Below are 20,436 nucleotides of genomic sequence, written 5' to 3'. Positions count from 1 at the left end.
TTTGTACTAAACTAAAAACTAAAATATTTGTACTAAACTATTTTATTTTGAGTTAATCAAAATATTTTCAGTGAAAATCACACATTGCATCCTACGATATCTATAGTACGTTAGAAGAACCACGCATCTTGCAAAATGCAAGGTATCAGGATCTCGCACCCTACAACCCGCGTTATTTGGAAATCGAGTCTTCCAACTCGTGAGGTTCTTGAAATAAAACAACCGCAATTCAATATTATTGGGCAACAACTCAACTAAAATGTCGAGGATGGAGAGCCTTACTGCTTTGGTATTTTACGATGGAGAAATGAATGGTGATGTTTCTTTCGGTGTCATGTTTTAGTCCGCAAACACTGTGACAATAATGCTACCAACTAAGTTAACATATAACAAGTTGATGAAGAAAGTGAAGAAAAATGGCTCACATGCTCACGGTACAAAATTGTACCCTTGAAGTATCGACTACCGACGTCGTTAGAACCATTAACGTATACAATATACACCATTGAGGACAATGGTGATGTGAATATGATATTCAACGCTCACTTTCAATATTCATTTGGAGGGCCGACGGAGTTGTATGCATTGTTTTCTGATACTGATGATGGTATCAATGTGCTAAGTTGTAGACGAGCAGAGTTCGAATTTGATCTAATTGTTGACAGTCCGACAGTAACTTTGAGAAACAACTTCAATTTGTTAAGCACACGTGGTACACATAACGATTTGGGTGCATCATCGTATTTGATTTCAAGCATTCTTGCGTTGCTAGATCAGAGTTTAACTTGAACATTCCACCAACGCAACAATCCACATTTAACTCGTTCGATGATTTATCATCTAGAAGATATTTAACGTATATCTCTTATGTAGATAATATCTCAACACATATGGGGAGACATTCTTTTATTGGTGTGGGTGATTTAGATCTTGGGGAACCGGTTCGTGAGCAGTCTCATGATCAATGAACACCAGTAATAGCAACTAACTTTGATTTAAACGAGGCTAAACTATTCTACTTTGAGGGGGATCATTCTAATGAAGAACAAAAAAGGGAACCCATCCAATGGTGATGAGTTAGGCCCCTTCTATGAAGAACCAAAAAACCTTGACATGCCACAATAAGAAGAAGACAACGAAGAATGCAGCGTGGCTATAATGATTCTACATGCTACAACACCTATTTCTTATTACTAGCCATCATCATACTTTACAACAATTGATATGGAAGTATTTAACGATCCGTGGATTTGATTTGAGCAGTGGAATGAAGGCTTCAAAAAGCACGGGCACATCCAAGTTACGATGATCTTGATTCAGGATGTTGGCAGTGCATGTATGTGGTTTGACATAATTTGTGAGTTTTCAAAGGTTGTTCATCGTCTTTAATCGTGATACACGAACCATCCAATTACATCTCTGCTTCTTGTGGAGACATTCAGTGATATACTTATCCGTGTCAATATTTTTCACAACTCACGTGACAGAGTGATGTATGTTGCAGTTCTTGATTGAAACCACAACTTGTTCTTTTGTCCTAAAATTTATTCGTAAAAAGAGTAAATAAAATTGCCAACTTACCAATAAACAATTAAAATTGCTAACGTATGGGCTCGTCTTGCCAACCCCCTAATAATTATCACTAGTATGGTTTATTACATATTGCCATAAACTATTTACAGAATTTCAAGAGTCAAGATGAGCTCTAATGGTGTTTCGAATGGGTATGCATTTCACCCTTTTTGGTTTACCGTATCTTTACAAAACTTATTTCAAATTAATTGTTCCACTTTTTATTGATAGGTTACACACAGTCTGTACGTGAGTTTGAGGACTTGATGCAGGAACTGAGACATGAGAATTCTGAGGGCTTTAACTACCATGATAGAATCCCAAAGGAGAAATGACTTTGATCGTTTGATGGGGGCAAATGGCATGGTCACATGTCAATGAACTTGGTTGAGGCAATAAATTCATCACTAAAAGGAGTGAGCCATTTGTCTATCACGTCCATTGTCAAAGCAACATATTATCGACTGACAATCCTTTTCGCAACCTTGTGAAGGCAAGCTACTGACTGGATGACAGGTGGCCACCAAATCCACCCAGAGTTCTCAAAAAATTGCAAACATTACAGCACCATTCCAACGCGATGAGTGGCATATGCTTTTCTTACGAAATGTCATTATTCCGTATATCAGAATTTGTGAGGCCATTGGAAGGCATATAACACAACGCATACCATTGCTACTGCTTATTCTTTTCGGATACCATACATGATATTCGTTGATCGGGTTTACTAACTAGAAACTATATTCAAGGTTTACGAATACAATTTTCCTCCCATTGGAAATGAATGAGATCCGGATGAAACTGATGATGAACCTATAATAAGGCCAAATTATGCACTACGACGAAAAAAATCGGTCGTCCACGGTCAACCCGAATTTTTGGTGACGAGAATTTGGTCGAACATCAAGAAAGAACCAGACAACTGAAATTATGTTCTATATGTAGGAATCCCGGACACATGAAGAACAAATGTTCCAATCGATCAGGTCCACGTATCTATTAAATGGGCTTTTTGCATTATTTCTTTTTTAATTAACAACATGTATTACTCATATTTACAAGCTAGAAATAACACTTTAATATGTCTATCAAACAATTTTTTTTCTTCTTCCTTCACAAACCATGATTTCTAACCATTTTCAACATCATTTTTACCTCGCTTAAAATGTTTTATATATGTTGATATTATATTCATTTTAAAGATGAATTGCAACACTAAGCGTTTATAATTAAAAATTAAAAAAAATTCAGTGTCCCACCCGAAAATTGTATCCGAACAAGGCTATGGACACTAAAGGGAGAGTAGGAAATTTATTGCCCTCGTGCTTTACAGGTTGTGAGGTCCCTTATAAATCCCGCGATATTTTGAATCATAAAGGTTACATCGCGCTTCGCAATGCGCGAAGTTATTTTATCTAATTGTTTTATTGGCTTACCTGAAAAATGTGCAAAGGTCGAATGTATCTCGTGTGTTGGAGGGTGCGAGGATTTAACACGCGTTTTGCAACCCGAGATGTCGTCCGATGTGGATGATTTGGGGGTTATTCTTTCAAATAATTTTTTAGAGGATCTTATTTCTTTAAATAATTATTTATTTAAAGTTTTTAATATAAAATTACCTTTTTGTTGGACCCCAAACAACAACAATAACAACAGTAGCATCAAATCTTGTCTTCATGTGATTTCCTTTCCATTCAGAAATCAATTTGATTTGCACCTCATATATTCTTCGCGTATGATTTCAACTAACATCTCTATGGAGATTTCGATAAATGTGATTCCTTTCAAAGTCTATCCAACTCCAGGCCAAAATACAAGGCCCTATAAAAAGTTGCTTCTTCTGTTCAACACTTAAAACTACAAATGAATTTTTTCTTTTACCCAAGAAGAAATTAACCTTTATTTTTATGCATCATTGCTAGGTGGGACTGTATTTGAAAAAAACCAGTTCAAATAATAGTATACACTATGGGTCAAAAACTCCTGAAATTTATTTGTTCTAATTTTCTATATATATTTATCACAATAGAAGGAGATTATGCTTATAATAGTGTAGCTTAAGATAAATAATTAAAAGACGTAGTCTTCTACGATTCTTATCTAAGGTTGCTAAATTAATGGATTTTTAATTATTAATTAAGAATAAATAAATTTTGTGTGGATACGTAAGCAAAATCTGGAATAGCTCAGTTGATTTGAGTGTGTGGCTGTTAATCATATGGTCGGAGGTTCAAGCCTTCTTTCTAGCGTTAATTATTTTCGGACATTTTTAGGGAGTAAATATAACAATTTGAAGTGATGTGATGGGAACAAATGGTCTACTCAACTACTGGGTCAAGTTCAATCATCTTCTTCTTGTGGACAAGGGAGCGGTGGTAGCAAGGGTCAAAACTGATGCATGGATCAGAAGCTCTGGTAAGAGTAAATCCGTATGGCCTAGTGTTGTCCGGTCATTTTCAGTGTTCATTTCCCACATGGGAGAGTATCTCATAAACATCCACGGCAAATTTATTTTAAAAACCCTAAATAAATAATTATTTAAAGAAATATGATCCTCCATAGATTATTTTGAAGAATAATCCTCACATCGTCTACATAGGACGACTTAGCGACCTGCAAATCACGTGTGAAGTCTTCGTACACTCCAACACACAAGATACCTCCTATGTGGACGTATTTTCCAAGTAACTCAATAAAACAATTGGATAAAATGACTTCACATATTGCAAAGCGCGAGATAACCTTTATGATCTCAAATATCGAGAGATTTATAGGGATCTCACAGCCTGTAAAGAGTGAGGATATTTTGTGTAATGTATAACAACCTAATTTGAAATGTAGAAATAAAATTATATTATAATAAATATAATAATAATAATAATAATTAATAATATGAATTATTAAATATAATAAATAATTAAAATATAATAATATATAAATATAGTAATTAAAATAGAAATTTTATAAAAGATAATTATAATATATTTTGTAAATTTTGAAATAATGAAAAATTATATTATAATAAATAAATATTATAATATTAATTATAAAATATAATAAATAATTAAAATATAATAATATATAAATATAGTAATTAAAATATATATTTTATAAAAATAATTATAATATATTTTATAAATTTTGAAATAATGAAAAATTATATTATATTATAATAAATAAATATATTATTATTATTATTAATTATATATAATAAATAATTAAAATATAATAATATATAAGTATAGAAATTAAAATAGATATTTTATAAAAAATAATTATAATATATTTTGAAAATTTTAAAATTTGAATTAAAAAACCGGTCAGATTATGCGCCAGATTATGCACTACGAAGAAAAAAATCAGTCGTCCACGGTCAACCCAAACTTTTTGTGACGAGGATTTGGTCGAACATCAAGAAAGAACCAGACAACCAAAATTATGTTCTATATGTAGGAATCCCGAACACGCGATGAAAAAAATATCCCAATCGCTTAGGCCCATGTATCAATTAAATGAGCTTTTTGCATTATTTCTTTTTTAATTAACAACACATATTTCTTAGTTTTCAATTTCTTTTGATTTCTTCATGCACCAAATCATGCATTCCAACCTTTTTCCAACACAATTTTTACCCCATTAAAATATCTCTTTTGTGACCAAATTAGTCTTAACATAAATATAAGTTGCAATACTATACCTCTAAGCATATAAATTCTGAAATCACTCATATTTACAAGCCATAAATAACACTCCAATATGTCTATTAAACCATTTTTTTCTTCCTTCACAAAATCATGATTTCTAACAATTTTCAACGTCATTTTTGTCCCACTTAAAATGTCTTATATATGATATATTATAGTCTCCTTAAAGATAAATTGCAAGACAAAACGTTTATAATTAAAAATAAAAAAAAATCAGTTTCCCAACTGAAAATAGTTTCCGAACAAGGTTATGGACACTAAAGGGGTTAAGGTAATCTGAAAGAACCTCGTAAGGTCCCCTATAAATCTCACAATATTTTGGATCATAAAAGCTGCCTAGCGCTTCGCAATGTGCGAGGTCATTTTAACCAATTGTTTTATTGGCTTATCTGGAAAGTGCGCCCACGTCGAACGTATCTCGCATGTTGGAAGGAGCGAGAACTTAACACACAATTTGTATGCCGCGAGGTCGTCCTATGTAGACTATAGAGGAGAGACATAGGCAGAGGCAGAACCTGCCATTGCCCCTTGTTCTTAACAAATTTGGCCTTCTCGGCATTTCTCCTGTTTACAAGCTCCATTAACTTCACAATCGCCTAAATCATGGGTCAAAACCCCCCCCCCCCAATAAATTGAGGATTTGAAAAAACATTAACTTCACAATCGCCTAAATCATGGGTCAAAACCCCCCCCCCAATAAATTGAGGATTTGAAAAAAAGAATTAATGGAAACAGAGTAAATTAGATTTAGAGATTAAGTTTTCTTTTTTGGAGAAGAGGTGACCGTTGAACACAAGTGGTCTTTTAGTGTGACGGTCAACGGACCAACTAAGTTTTTCCTCACCCACATTAACAATGATAACATCGAAGGATTGATTTGTTATAAATCGATAATATTAGTGATTAATTTGTTACTTTTAAAAGTTTAGTGGAAAAATAAAATGTTTCCTCAAATACTAGTAACCATTTATAGAATTTACCCTTAAATTATTCCTTTGTCTCAATTAAAGTTATTTTATTAAATTTTAAAAAATTTATATAACTAAATTTTATAAAATATATTTTTGAAAACTAATTGATTTAAATATATTTTATATTATTAACAAAAAAATTATATAATAAAAAGTTAAAATTAAATAAATTTGATAAAAAAAAGTCAATAAAAAAAATTTTAATAGAATGAAGGGAGTATAAATTTTGTCAAACAAGTTAATTATTTAAATGATATCAATCAAATTACTAATTGTCAATAGGAATGAATTGATTGTTAAATAAATTTGTATAATATATTTTGTATAAATATGTTTTTATCCTCATTACTTACAAATTTTATCATTTTAATTTAATTGAATAAATTTTATCTTACAATTTAATTAGAAAAAATAAATCTTAATTTTTAATTCAATAAATTATCTCTCGAATCAAATGGTAATACGAAAATTAAAGAATCGAAATAAGAACAGAGAAAAACAAACTTGGAAAAAGTGGGGTTTAAAAGCATTGTTCGTTGAGTGAAGACAATCACTTGGTTTAAGAGGAATTTTTTTAATTAAATAAATTAAAATTAAGATTAAATTGGAATGAGAGAAATAAATTTGTTGAATTGAATTGATAAATTATATAAGTAATGAAGATTAAATATATAATTATATAAATTAACTATCAAATCAATATTTTCATAAACGGCTATTGATTAAGAGTTTAATCATTTAAACAATGAAATGATTTGATTAGTAAAAGTTATAATTTGATAATCAAAATAAATCCACCCTTTTAATTTAGTGACTATACACGTAATTTACCCTTGAAATTAACATACGAGAGATGACTAAAAATAAGTAAATGGAGCAAAAGAGGACCCTCGAAATCGAATAGATTGCGCCATTACCGTCAGATCAAATTACAAATATAATGGTAATAATAAGGGAGGGAGGCGGCGGTCTGGTCTTTGCTCTTACCAACCATTTGTTTTTTTTCCCACACTGTTTGGCTGCTAGTATTCCTTCAACTCTACCAAAGGTTTCATTTCGATAAACCGATACAAGTAAAAAACACATCGTCTGCATTATCGGTATTATCATTCTTTCCGGTTCTTCAAAGGTCTGCACTTTTTTCTCATCTTTGTTTAACTATTTCTTCTTCTTCTTCTGATATTGCATATGCTTTCCAATCAGGTTCTTTGGAGGATCTATACTGTTTATTTATCGGTTATAATTCGTCGAAGCAACTAATTTACGAGTTCCGTTGACCGCAAGATGTCGGCTTCGTTTCGATATCCTGCTCCGTCTCATTCAATCCCAAAGCAGACTTCTTTAAAACGCCAATGGGTGTCGCCAACTCTGCTTAGTTTTGTTGCGTTTAACCCTTCGAATTCTTTATGTATCAGCGCAAGACGTTGTTGTGAAAGTATAGTAGTTAGAGTTAGTTGCCAAGGGGGAAATGTGGATGTTATTCAAAGGAATGAGTTTGAGGCTGTAAGTTTCGATGAAGCGGAGAATCAATTGACGTGCGTGATGAAGTTCGGTGGTTCCTCAGTGGCTTCGGCCGAGAGAATGAGAGAGGTTGCTGACCTTATACTCAGTTTCCCCAATGAAAGACCAGTCATTGTCCTTTCTGCAATGGGAAAGACTACCAATAAGCTTTTGCTGGTAATCCTCACTTAATTTACTGTTTTATCTTTTGTTTTTTAACCATTAATTTCTTAGACTGTAGAAGTAAAGGGTTTGCTAAGAAGTTGGTTTTTGCTTGATGATTAGGCTGGAGAAAAGGCTGTTAGCTGTGGTGTCACTAATGTAGATGGTTTAGAAGAGTTGAGCTTTATACAGGAGCTTCATCATAGGTCAAAGCAATTGAAAGGATTTTTATTTCCTTTTTTTTCACTCTTTTGGGTGTTGGTTTTAAAGATAAAGGGTTATTATTTAAATTTGGTATCTCTTCTTGTCAACTTTAAAATCCAGGACGGCTGATGAGCTTGGAGTGGCAAGGTCAATTGTTGATGGTGAGTTTATAATCTACTATTGAGTTGACATCAAATGTTATTTCTTGTCTAACCTCAAGAAACTTATCTCTTCGTTTAGTTTCCTGTTGATGTCTCTTCTTCTGTTCTTTAGCTCAGGGTTACTTATGCTGGTTTCTGTCATGCTTTTTTGCATGAACAACCCTTTTGTAGGTCACCTGGAAGTGCTGGAGCAGCTCTTAAAGGGAATTGCTATGATGAAAGAGTTAACATTACGAACAAAAGACTATTTAGTTTCATTTGGGGAGTGCATGTCTACGAGGATTTTTGCAGCATATTTGAATAAAATCGGTGTTAAGGCCCGTCAAGTATGTTGTTCATCTTCGTTTTCCTATATGTAGAATCTGTATGTGTTGGTCTAATCATCAAATAATTTAACCAGTTTTTTAACCTTCATCATGGAAATCCTCTTAGTAAAACATCCCTTGATGTCTGTTTCCCAATCCTAAAGTTAAATGTCTGTTTCCTGTATGCAGTATGATGCCTTTGAAATTGGTTTCATTACCACTGATGACTTCACAAATGCGGATATTTTGGAAGCAACATACCTAGCTGTTGCAAAAAGATTAAATTAAGATTGGACCAGTGATCCTGCAATCCCAATTGTCACTGGTTTCCTCGGGAAGGTAGAAATGCTGTATGTCTTTCTGAAGTGGTTACATTCTTAAATAGGCGATTCTTGGAAGGATCTTTTGGTAATTGCTTCTTATCTGGGTAACTTCTGATTGTAGGGATGGAGATCTGGTGCAATTACTACTTTAGGTAGGGGTGGTAGTGATTTGACAGCCACAACTATCGGAAAAGCATTGGGGTTGCAAGAAATTCAGGTCAGTGCATGTCCAGGTTCTGAATATGTATGCCATAAACATGCCGATGTGTGATGATAGGCAGTGCCATATTCTTTTTCATATCATTTTCTGGATGGATGCCACCATGTTCATACAACATGCATCTATAAGTGCAATATGTACTGGGGACCCAAAGTTGTAGCAAAAACAAGTGCTTTCAAGTTTATACCTTGGTTATAGTATGGTGTTCCTTTCTTTAGAAAAAGTTATAACAGTATTCTTTTGTTCATTACAGGTATGCAAAGATGTTGATGGTGTTTTAACCTGTGACCCGAACATATATCCACATGCAGAACCTGTCCCATATCTGACATTTGACGAGGCAGCTTTGTTTCCCTCTTTTGTTTCTTAATAATGATCTAACTTTGATGAAAACACATTCATAGATGTGTGTATGACTTCTCTTTTCTCCTCTATCCTTGGAAGTAGTTATCATTTACATGATTGAGGCATGGGAAACTGAGTGAATTTGGATGGCTATCATGCCCTTCTTCAGGTTCTGCATCCACAATCCATGAGGCCAGCTAGAGAGGGTGATATTCCTGTTAGGGTTAAAAATTCTTACAATCCAAATTCTCCTGGAACTCTCATTACTAGGAATAGAGATATGAGTAAGGTATGGAGTGGCTGGTTGCTTGTGTAATGTTTTTTTAAAAGAAGTTTGAACTGCTTTAACAATTTCCACCATATTGCAGGTAGTACTCACCAGCATAGTGTTGAAAAGGAATGTCACCATGCTGGATATTGTCAGCACACGCATGCTTGGTCAATTTGGTTTTCTTGCAAAGGTTTGAGGACATTCCTAATTTTAGTGGTAATTGTCCATCGTTTTTTCTCTTGTGGAGTTGATTCGTATCATTTTGTCTGTGCAGGTATTTTTGATCTTTGAAGATTTAGGTATCTCAGTGGATGTTGTTGCTACTAGTGAAGTCAGTATTTCTTTGACTTTGGATCCATCAAAACTTTGGAGCAGAGAGTTAATTCAGCAGGCAAGCGTATGGTTCAATTCTTCATGCTTTAATTGATACTACCTCGTACAGATCTTATGCCTGTCTGCGGAGAGATTCTGAACCATTTTCACTGTCTTTAACATCTCTGTTTGTATCACTTGACAGGAACTTGACCATGTTGTAGAAGAACTTGAAAGAATTGCTGTTGTCAATCTTCTTCAGCACAGATCTATCATTTCTCTCATTGGCAATGTCCAGAGATCCTCACTTATACTTGAGAAGGTTCTCCTATATATCACATTGCATGCAAAGGAGCTTAAAACTTGTAAATAATCTTCCAGTTTTAATTGAAGATATTCAGAATAAGCAAACATGGAGCTCTTCTTTGCTGCAATTTCCAAGGGGCCCTTGCGGATTACTTGTGTTTGTAGAAATCTGTTTGTTTCAATCTGTCTGCTCTCTCTTGCTGCATATGCTATAGTCTGTCAATACTGCCAATGGATGAAAATTGTGTTTGCAAAAATAAACATCGGTAACATGGATAATTGAATGTCATGACAGGCATTCCACGTTTTAAGGGCCAATGGAGTGAATGTTCAAATGATCTCTCAGGGTGCATCTAAGGTCAGTTGATCATGTTAGCAATGGCATGATATTTACTAACTTTATTTATCGTGATGTACGTGTAACTCAGAGTTGTGTTGACACTTGTTAGGTTAACATATCATTGATAGTACACGACAATGAAGCGGAGCAGTGTGTGAGGGCTCTTCATTCAACATTCTTTGAAAGTGATCTCCCTGAATTAGATCAATGTGATTCTGCATATTGATGATGAGAAATGTTAATTCTTTATGAATGATTTTGATGAGTAGCTATTTAGATAGCCAATTATTGGTGACATTGCTAGATGTTGCCTTTTTGAAACTCTAATTCCATCTCAATTCTATAAGACTTGTAGCAGATTCATAAACTCTTTACAATGAGCGCCGGTACTGATAAATGATAATATGTGATGGTTGGTTCTGCTGCTGTTCTCGTTGAATACAATAAATCGTCTAAGGGCTTGGATTTAAGGTTTAGGGTTTAACAATCAATATGGAACAGGGTCCATCCCATGAATATGCTACATGTGCTGTATTGCTTTGGTAGATGAAATCCTAATATTTCTTAAGGGAAAAAATCCAAAAAGGAGAGCAGACAAAACTGCTATGGTATAGATTAGAAAGCTAATTAAGCATACACGTAACGGGGAGATTTTACCAAAATATCACCCTGACAGGTAATAATTACCTGTTAGGCCCCTTTCTCTTAATTTTACCGATCTAGTACCTTTTTTGACAAGGCGCGGATCCTAATTTTACCTATCTAGCACCCTTTCTGACAAGGTGTGGATCACCATTCGCACTTTTTGGGGAGTTTTATCCGAACTGACGCCACATAAGGGGAGGCGCAGATGATGCATTTTAAAAAAATATGCTTTAAAAAAAATGAAACTTAGGGACTAACGTTGTAATTTAATACATATTAGTTTCATGAGTTGAAGAGCTTAATGGGGTTAGTTTATATAGGCATATTGGAGTGTTTGAGATAAAAGTTAAAAGGTATATTTCTTGACAATGTATTTAGGTTATGTTTCCATGAGTTGCCTTCTATCGTTTTCATTACATTTTTATTTCAATTATATGCATATAAATATAATAAGAAGTTGATAAATTATTATTTATTCAATTTTTAAGTTACTTTAAATCAAACCAAAAAATAAAAGTGAAAAAATAATATGAAAATAATATCAAATCTTTATAGCTAATACATAGATGGTAATAGGGAGAGCATGCGTAGATCTTTGTTCATGTTAGCATGAAAACATCTTGATGATAATTTGTTCATGTTTTGCATTTGAAAGAAGACATCATACCCTAATTATTTTTTCACTTTTATTTTTTTGGATTGATGTAAAGTAACTTAAAAATTAAACAAATAATAATTTATCAATTTCTTATTACATTTATATATATATATATAATTAAAATAAAAATGTAATGAAAATGATCGAAAGCAACTCATGGAAACATAACCTAAACACATCGTCAAGAAATATACCTTTTAGCTTTTATCCCACATTATCAAGAAACATAACCTAAACACTCCAATATGTCTATATAAGCTAACTCCATTAAGTTCTTCAACTCATGAAACTAATATGTATTAAATTATGATATTAGTCTCTATGGTTTTATTTTTTAAGTTTTTAAAATACATATTTTTTAAAATGTTAAGGCGCGAATGACGATCTATGTCTTGTCAGAATATGTCAGATGTTCAACTAAGGTGTGGATGACGATTCGTGCCTTCCTTTACGTGGTGTCAACTCGGACAAAATCTCGCAAAGGCATGGATGATGTAATTAGAGTGTTTGGGCCTGCTACGGTGTACTTTTTTTCCAAGGGATATGCTTTTACCCAAAACGTCTCTGCTTATAATTAAGTCCCTTTACATCCAACGGGACAAATCAAATTACATTAACATCTCAGGTTAAAATTTATCTACAAGATTAAATTTTAAAGAATTCAAACTCTGCATCATCTCCTATTTTTAAAATCTAAACTACTATACTAATTATAAAGATTTACTAAATCATTCAGACATTCTAGAGATTTTTTTAAGAATTGAGTTAATATTAGTAGATCTGATAGGCACAAACGGCTCCCGAAAACCTCCTCAATTATTATGTTTCAAGAGTCAAGAATCGTTATGTTTAATCGTTATGGATGTTAATCATGTTAGTGGGATAGGATTCGTGAGGACTCATTTTACTTCACACCCAGTTGATAGAGATGAGTTTCACATGTGATGAAACAGGGATGATGCTAAAAATTAGACTTATTATAGATGGTGAGACAGACGTGAGTATAACCTTGTACTCATCCCCACCTGCCCCCCATCATCTTCTTCTGCCCAATATACGCAATAAACATAAATAAAAAATGGCTTAATACCAAAATAAGTGCCTAAATTATACCGTTTTTTCCCAAATAGGTGTCTAAACTATTTTTTGATTCATCCAGGTGCCTAACGTTATAAACGTTACTCATTTAGGTGTCCGGGTCTTCAACAGCATTAATTTCTGCCGTTAAGTGACACATGTCACAGTATGATGTTTTTTAAATTTATTTTTAAAAAATATTAAATATATTATTATATTTATTTTAAAAACCCTAATTTCTCTTAAATTATAAAATAACCCCAAATTCGAAGTTATATTTTAATTTACCAATTAAATGATTATAATGTCTTGTTATTTTTTTTAAAAGTGATGACAATTAAAATAATATCACATATATGACGAGAATCCAAATGATATATATTTTATACTTTTTTATTAAAAAAATAATTTATATTTATTTAATCGATACTTATGAAAATATTATATGAGGCAAGTTGTGGGACGAGTATAGAAGTGAATTTCATGATCTATATAGATAATGACACGACAATAATTTTAATCCTATTGATTACGAGATAAAATAGTTTGAAATTTTATATCCATGAGGGGTAAGCATTCGATCCAATCGAGTCGAGTTGAGTTAAAAAAATTGAGTTATTCGAATTGACTAATCGTATTAAATAATTCGAACTTAACTTGAATTTTTTTAGTCGAGTTTAAGAAATTTGAGTCGAGTTATTCAAGTTTCTAAGCTAATTTTATTGTAATTATTTATAATATTATGGTAAGGATTAATTCCAATTTTTTGACTTTCTCTAACTATATAAGATATATATATATTTCATGTTCTTTTCATATTATAATGTTATTTAATATATCAAATACAATCTAAAATTATAAAATATATTTACAATATTATATTTTCTTTATTTTGAGGGTAAAATATTGATGAGAGTATAAAAGAGTCAATGAATTGATGGGAAGAACGAATTTGCAAATAATTACATTCAAATACCAAATTAAGTAAAATATAATGTTAAGGGTCTAAATAAAAAAGGAGAGTACATTTCTAGTAAAAAAAATTGAATAGTTATATATAATGGTATATGAGTAAGTGGCTGAAACTTGGTAAAAAATACTTAAAATAAAGGATAAATCGAAGAAGAAAAAAAATAAGGAAACTATAAAAAATTGAGGGATTAAATTGAAAAATAGAAAACTTGTTATCGAAAAGAGAAATTGAAAGTACACATATTTTCTACAATGATTTAGGAGCACGCAGTTTAAATTTGGTTAAAATAAACTTACAATGAAGGAGGAAATTTAGGAATAATGAAATAAGGGATTAAATCTTATAACTGTCAGAATACATAGTTAAATTTTTTATTTTTCGAGTAACTCTAAAATTTCAAATTTTAACTCGATTCAAACTTAAAAATCAAATTAATAATTTGATTTGAATCGAATAACTCAACTTGAAAAACTCAAAATTAAAATATAATTTTTTTAGTCGAGTTTTATTCACCCCTATCCATAACCGCGGGATCGACATCTTACCGAGACTCACTCCATCCAGCCCAATAACCGTTTAATGGGCGGAGTTATTGTGATGGCAACAAAATAGCCCAAGTCAAATCCACCCTTATATAACTCTCTCAATCTCATCGGTAAGGCCAATCCAATTCTTTCTAGGGTTTTTCACACAGAACCAAACCCACATCATGGCTTGCACTATTGATTTTCGCCGCCTTGATGAAGGCTTCGGCGGCAAAACTTACAAGCGAAAACGCCAAGAATCTCAGATCTCTGCCGATACTGCCAATGTCAACGAATCTGCCGTAGTCGCTGCCTCCATGGATGTCGATGATTCTTGTCCCCCACCCGCAAAGCGTTCAGCCGTGTCTTCCTCTGAAGACCCCAACAAACCTACCTTCGGTCAACCCACCTACGATGGCGTGATCGCCGGAAGGGTGTCGGGTCGGAACTGGAAGCAACCTAGAAAGCAGCGTGCGTCAGCGAAGCACGTGAGTATAAAGAGGCCGAATCTGGAGGAGAGGGAGAGGCAAAAGGAGATAAAGAGAGCTTATAGAGAGAGGGTTAATGAATTGAAGGAAGAGATAAGGCAAAACAAGGTGGAGAAGAGGAAGAAGAGAGAGGAGAGGGAGAAGAAGAAGAAAGAGAACATATTGAGGTCCGGAACTAAGTTTCAGAAGATTACAAATCCTAAGACTCTGAAGAAGATTGCCAAATCCAAGCAAAAGAAGTTGCTTCAAGTTGTCCCTGATGATTTCCTTAACAAGAGATCCAAGTAATGATAATCACTATAAAAACACCTTTATTAGTTTCAATTTTGTTTTCCTTTTATTATTGTTATGTGTGCCTTGTTGTTTCCTTCTCTTGGAAAGAAGTAATGCTTTTATGTGGGATTTGGTTTCTTTTGAAGAGTAGTTCAATGGAAATGGATAGAGGAGAAGGTCAATGGAATCATATTATGTGAATGAGCTATCTGCAAGTTTCACTTATAAAATGGAAACGATTAGTCAATTAGAGATTTAGAATTTTAGACCAGTCCACGTCGAGTATTGTTAAGCTTAATTTGAAGTACAAAATTGAATTTCACTCTCCGAAAATTTCGTAACTTCAAATTTTTTAAACTGAGATTAAAAATTAAAGTTCCATTCGGTTTGAAAAAACTTCGAAACATTGTTAGAGTTCAAATGATTGAAGTTTAAATTCGAATTCGAACTTATAAAACCTTATTTTACATTTAAAAAATAGCATATAAAACATTTTTAAAAAACATGTTTATATTTTTAATAATTTAAGGTTGAAAGGTTGTTTTTACTTTTGTATAGGTTCAATTTATCATTTTTATTCTTATAGTATTTTTACATTAATTTAGTTATTGAAGTTGTTTAATTGTCTCATCTTAAATCTTAACAAACTTTAAATCTTAAACTTAAAAGTCTAAATCATAAATCCTAATTAAAACCCTAAACAAATATTTTAAATATTAATGCAAGTAAATAATTTTGAGGCATAAAGTGATGTGAAAATATAATAAGACACAGATGATAAGTTATATCTACTACTATAGGGACAAAAGTAACTCTTAACTCTTAATTTAAAAAAAATAAAAATTTAATATATTATTATTTTCAAGCTTTTGAATCAAATATTAAGTATGGTTCGTTTTGACTTGTTAAACACTTCAGTTGAGTTTGAGGTTAATTCATTCGATTCAAAAACTGACTGAATTTTGATCAAATCGAACTCGAATAACTTATAATATACATTATCTCACTTACAGCCCTAAAAACAATGGGTCACTATTACCATCGGCCACTAGAGAGATCTTACACAGTGGTGAAATCAATAATTCAATGGAATATCAGGCCAATCAACAAGGCAGTATCTCTTGTATGAAGTTTAAACTACCAATAATCCCCACAAGAGCAGATTCCATCCTTAAAATGATGGAACCTGCTTGAATCCCACACTGTGATTTCCCTTCTAACAATCTTTGACATTACCTTGATTGCAGCATGGCAGTCTGTGCATGCCCGTAAGTTCTTCATCACGAGTACTGGTGATTCTTCGGGTGTTCGTATCAGCGCAAATGCAATTGCTAACCGCTCACTATGGTACTTAAGAGGCTCAATTTTCATTTTCTCGTCTACATCATGAAGGGCACAACTTGTATCAGGCCTGTAGCCTTCCTTCTCCGTCTGTTCCGACAATATATCGATCTTTTTCCGGATTTCTTCCATCTGAGGATGTACATGTCATTTTCTGAGAACACATAACGCTGGTGTCTTACTTCAACCCAGCTATAAGCCGGAACCTTTCTAATTCCGCGCTCTCTCATTGCCTTTTTTACCTTCCCAACATTGTCCCACTGACCGGCTGCTGCATAGATATTAGACATACTGACATAAGGAGCAGCATCTCTAAGCACCTCCATTTGGAATAGCTCATCTGCTGCTTTCATAGCTAATTCTTGGTTCTTATGTATCCTACAAGAATTTAGAACCGATGACCGTATAATCTCATCAGGTTCAAATGGCATTTCAGCCATCATCTTCTGTGCCTCATGAAAACGTCCACTCCGGCATAACATATCAACCATCGACGCACAGTGTTCTTTCTTTGGAACAAGATCATGCATTTCAGTCATGGTTCTGAAATATCTCAACCCTTCTTGAACAAGTCCACAGTGACTGCAAGCAGATAAAACACTGAGGAAACTGACGGAATCCGGCTGGAAACCTGATTGAACCATCTTTTCGAATGTGTCAAGGGTGGCTTTAGGATCCCCATTTTGAGCATGGGCTGAGATCAAGGCATTCCAAGAGACTATATTCCTTTCAGGCTTGTCCTGAAAAAGTTGAATAGCATCTTTTATGGAGCCACATTTTGCGTACATATCCAGAAGTGCACTTCCTGAAAAAACATTTGACATGAAGCCTGATCTGACTATAAATGAGTGAATCTGTTTCCCCAGTGATAGTGAAGTCAAATTAGCAGATGCTTTTAAGATGCTAGCAAATGTGGCTTGATCTACTCTTACACCAGATTTATGCATCTCATTGAACAGATTCAGGCCTTCCTCATTGAATCCTCTCTGAACGTAGCCTGAGATAATGGCAGTCCATGGAACTGTGCTTCTTTTGGCCAGAGTCCTAGATATCTTTTCAGCTTCTTCAAATCTGCCACATTTCGCATACATGTCAACTAAAGAATTCCCAACCACAAGTTCTGAAGCAACTGTAGTCGCGATAGCCAGGGAATGGATTTGCTGCCCCATTTTCAGGTCTGGTGCATTAGCTGCTATACTCAACATGATTACAAATGGGAATTGCCGCCGGTTAAAGCATGTAAACTGTAATTCACGGAAGAGTCTAATAGCTTCATCATGCTGTGCAAACCAAGCATAGCATGTGATGATTACGTCGTAAGAAATGCCATCCAAGTCTGGCATCTCGCCGAAAAACTTCCTGACTCCAACTAAACAATCATGCTTCGAGTAGAAATCAAGCAATGCATTTCCCACAAAGACATTGCAAACAAACCCGGTCTTCACCAAAAATCAATGAATTTGTTGCCCCAAGTCCAAGTCATTTAATCTAACAGCAGCAGTTAAAACCCCAGCAAAAGTAAAATCAGAAGGCTTTATACCACAATTTTGCATCTCCAGAAAGAGGGTTATTGCGTCTTCAGTTAGACCATCTTTTGCAAACCCATTGATCAATGCATTAAAAGAAACACAATCTCTTTCAGGCATGTCAATAAAAACCCGAGAAGCCAAATCAAGGTGATTAGTTTTGCAATAAGAATTAACCAGTGAATTGTGTATATTACGAGACTGGAATGGTAACCCAACTTAATCACGCAAGCATGAACTTGAATCAATTTCTTGTCCGCCTCGGCGTCATTGCAACCTGATAAAAGAGTTGCAAAAGTCACAGGATCGGGCTGTGTATCATGTCTTCGCATCTCAGCGAAAAGCCTAAAGGCTTCATGGAATTGACTCTTCTACTAGTACCCACCTATCATGATGGTCCAAGTAACCGCAGTTCGATAAGGCATGGCATCAAACATGTCCCTAGCACTCAAAAGATCTCCTGATTCGACATAACCCGAAATCATCATGTTCGTAGATACAGTGTTCCTGCCGTTTTGTCGAACAACTGACGAGCTTCCGAGAGATTGCCCTTTCTGAGGAGCTATCCAACCATAAAGTTGGAACGGCATGTGGTTCGATCGAAACCCGTTTTGATGCTTCGGGCGTCGATGAAAGTTTCGACATTTTGGAGGGAGATGGGTGCAAGCGAAGCGATGTGTTTAAGTGCAGTGGTTGGTCTGTGTGGTTTCATTAGGAGTCGATAATCAGAGCCTAAATAGTACTTTTTTTAGGATCAGTCTGGCATGTTTAAGCCACTTGTTTTGCTGAGTTGTGCTGCCCTTTGGATCGCATGGTTCGGTGCGGTGAGAGTCCTATAAAATCAACTGTTTTATGCTCTATAAATTATTGGGCATGCCCTACCCACGCTTATTTATCCATTTTTATACCTTTGTAATGGGTAAAGTAAATTTATCATTAAGGGTGCGTTTGGTTCACGGAATGTAAGATTACCAGTGGGAATAAAAGATTACCAGGGAATAGGATTACTGAGAATATTATATTACTGTGTTTGGTTGGTTTGGCAGGAATGTAAGATTACCGTGTTTGGTTGAAGGAATAAAAGATTAATGGAATGTATATTTTACCAAATTGTCCTTGTTCTATATTTTTAATAAGTAAAATTCTAAATATTTAAATAAAAATTATTTATATAAAAATTTTATCTGTTGATAATATATTATTTGAGTATTTAAATATATCATGTATTATTTTAATTTTAATTAATATTAAATTTTACATAATTTATGGTAAAAATATATTAATGTTTACATTGTGGTTGCGTTGGAGACGACTTTGTTGTCATGCTTGCCCTCCAAGGAGCTTCAAGCTATTGACCGTTCTCCCCACCCTTCTCATCAGAGTCAGTAGCTCTCACCCTCTCCTTAATTCCCAAAGCATTTCCATTTATATATATATATAGATGATCTGTCATGTTCCTTCTGTGATAGTCTTTTGATACTTGTTCTTATTCTGATGTTTGGTTCCATATTTTATCATTGTTCAGAATCAGATAGATGTACTTGAATGAATGCATTAACTTACTAACGTAGTACCCAGAAAAGTTCAGATAAATTTAGTTAATATAAGCTTTTTGGATCAAATCCTTGTGTTCTAAAATGGTGTTTTTTATTTGCAATTGCCATAGTTGATGTGGAGAGGCATGCTAGAGATTTCATGGAGGCTGCCAAGAAGTTTCAGTTATACTTCCTTGGCTTGCAACGTGAGGATCAACCAACCAAAGCTGAAATGCTCAGAAAAGTAAACCCAACAACTTTTATTGTAGATGATTGCGGTGTATGATTAAGCCACTCCAAAGAAGCTCAATTTAACTTGTTTCTTGTTCTAACAGGAGATTGCAACTGTGGAAGAAGAATTGAAAATGAAGTCTGAGATCATCAAGAATCAGGAGAGACTGATCCAAGGATGGAGAAAGGATTTGAGTGACCAACTGGTTAAACATAATACTGAATTGGAGAGAGTATAGCCGAGTAGAATTAAGCATTAATGATATGCTAATCTCTTGGATTATAGTTCGTTTGAGATTGATCCAACCTAGGGTCTAGCTTCACAACCAGTTGTGTTATTGTTTGATAGTGACAATTGCATTATATTTGCTGCTTGTGTAACTGAAAAAAAGTACAATTAATACAATCTCTTTATATACTAAATTTAGTCATTTGATTCATACTTACTTAACCTGATTAGTATCGCAAC

At 33.8% G+C, this 20,436-nt stretch overlaps 2 protein-coding genes and 2 pseudogenes across 2 annotated transcripts; 3 read left to right on the top strand and 1 right to left on the bottom strand.

Moving 5' to 3' along the window:
* The first annotated feature begins 7,456 nt into the window (after window positions 1-7,456).
* LOC120210209 lies at window positions 7,457-11,038 on the top strand (annotated as a pseudogene).
* A 3,689-nt stretch (window positions 11,039-14,727) lies between these two features.
* Window positions 14,728-15,461, top strand: LOC120210207 (protein PXR1-like). The gene has a single exon (XM_039208983.1). It carries the CDS (start codon window positions 14,759-14,761, stop codon window positions 15,347-15,349), a length of 591 nt encoding a protein of 196 aa, XP_039064914.1. The 5' UTR covers window positions 14,728-14,758; the 3' UTR covers window positions 15,350-15,461.
* Window positions 15,462-16,471: 1,010 nt separating this feature from the next.
* On the bottom strand, window positions 16,472-18,913 carry LOC120210205 (annotated as a pseudogene).
* Window positions 18,914-19,482: 569 nt separating this feature from the next.
* On the top strand, window positions 19,483-20,237 carry LOC120210194 (mediator of RNA polymerase II transcription subunit 28-like; the record flags this gene model as incomplete). The annotated part of the gene is made up of 3 exons (XM_039208978.1): window positions 19,483-19,582; window positions 19,868-19,980; window positions 20,072-20,237. Coding segments are annotated over 3 exons (348 nt in total), but the record flags the coding sequence as incomplete, so codon positions are not given.
* Between the last annotated feature and the right edge of the window lie 199 nt (window positions 20,238-20,436).

This window comes from Hibiscus syriacus, unplaced genomic scaffold, assembly GCF_006381635.1.
Source record: "Hibiscus syriacus cultivar Baekdansim isolate YM2019G1 unplaced genomic scaffold, ASM638163v2 tig00109919_pilon, whole genome shotgun sequence".
In the NCBI taxonomy this organism is placed as follows: Eukaryota; Viridiplantae; Streptophyta; class Magnoliopsida; order Malvales; family Malvaceae; genus Hibiscus; species Hibiscus syriacus.
Note: the sequence above shows the minus strand (reverse complement) of the source record. Positions and strands in the feature narration are given on the sequence as shown.

What these genes read in the sequence shown, in the direction of transcription:
- LOC120210207 (XM_039208983.1), top strand. Translation starts at nt 14,759, where the DNA reads ATGGCTTGCACTATTGATTTTCGCCGCCTTGATGAAGGCTTCGGCGGC.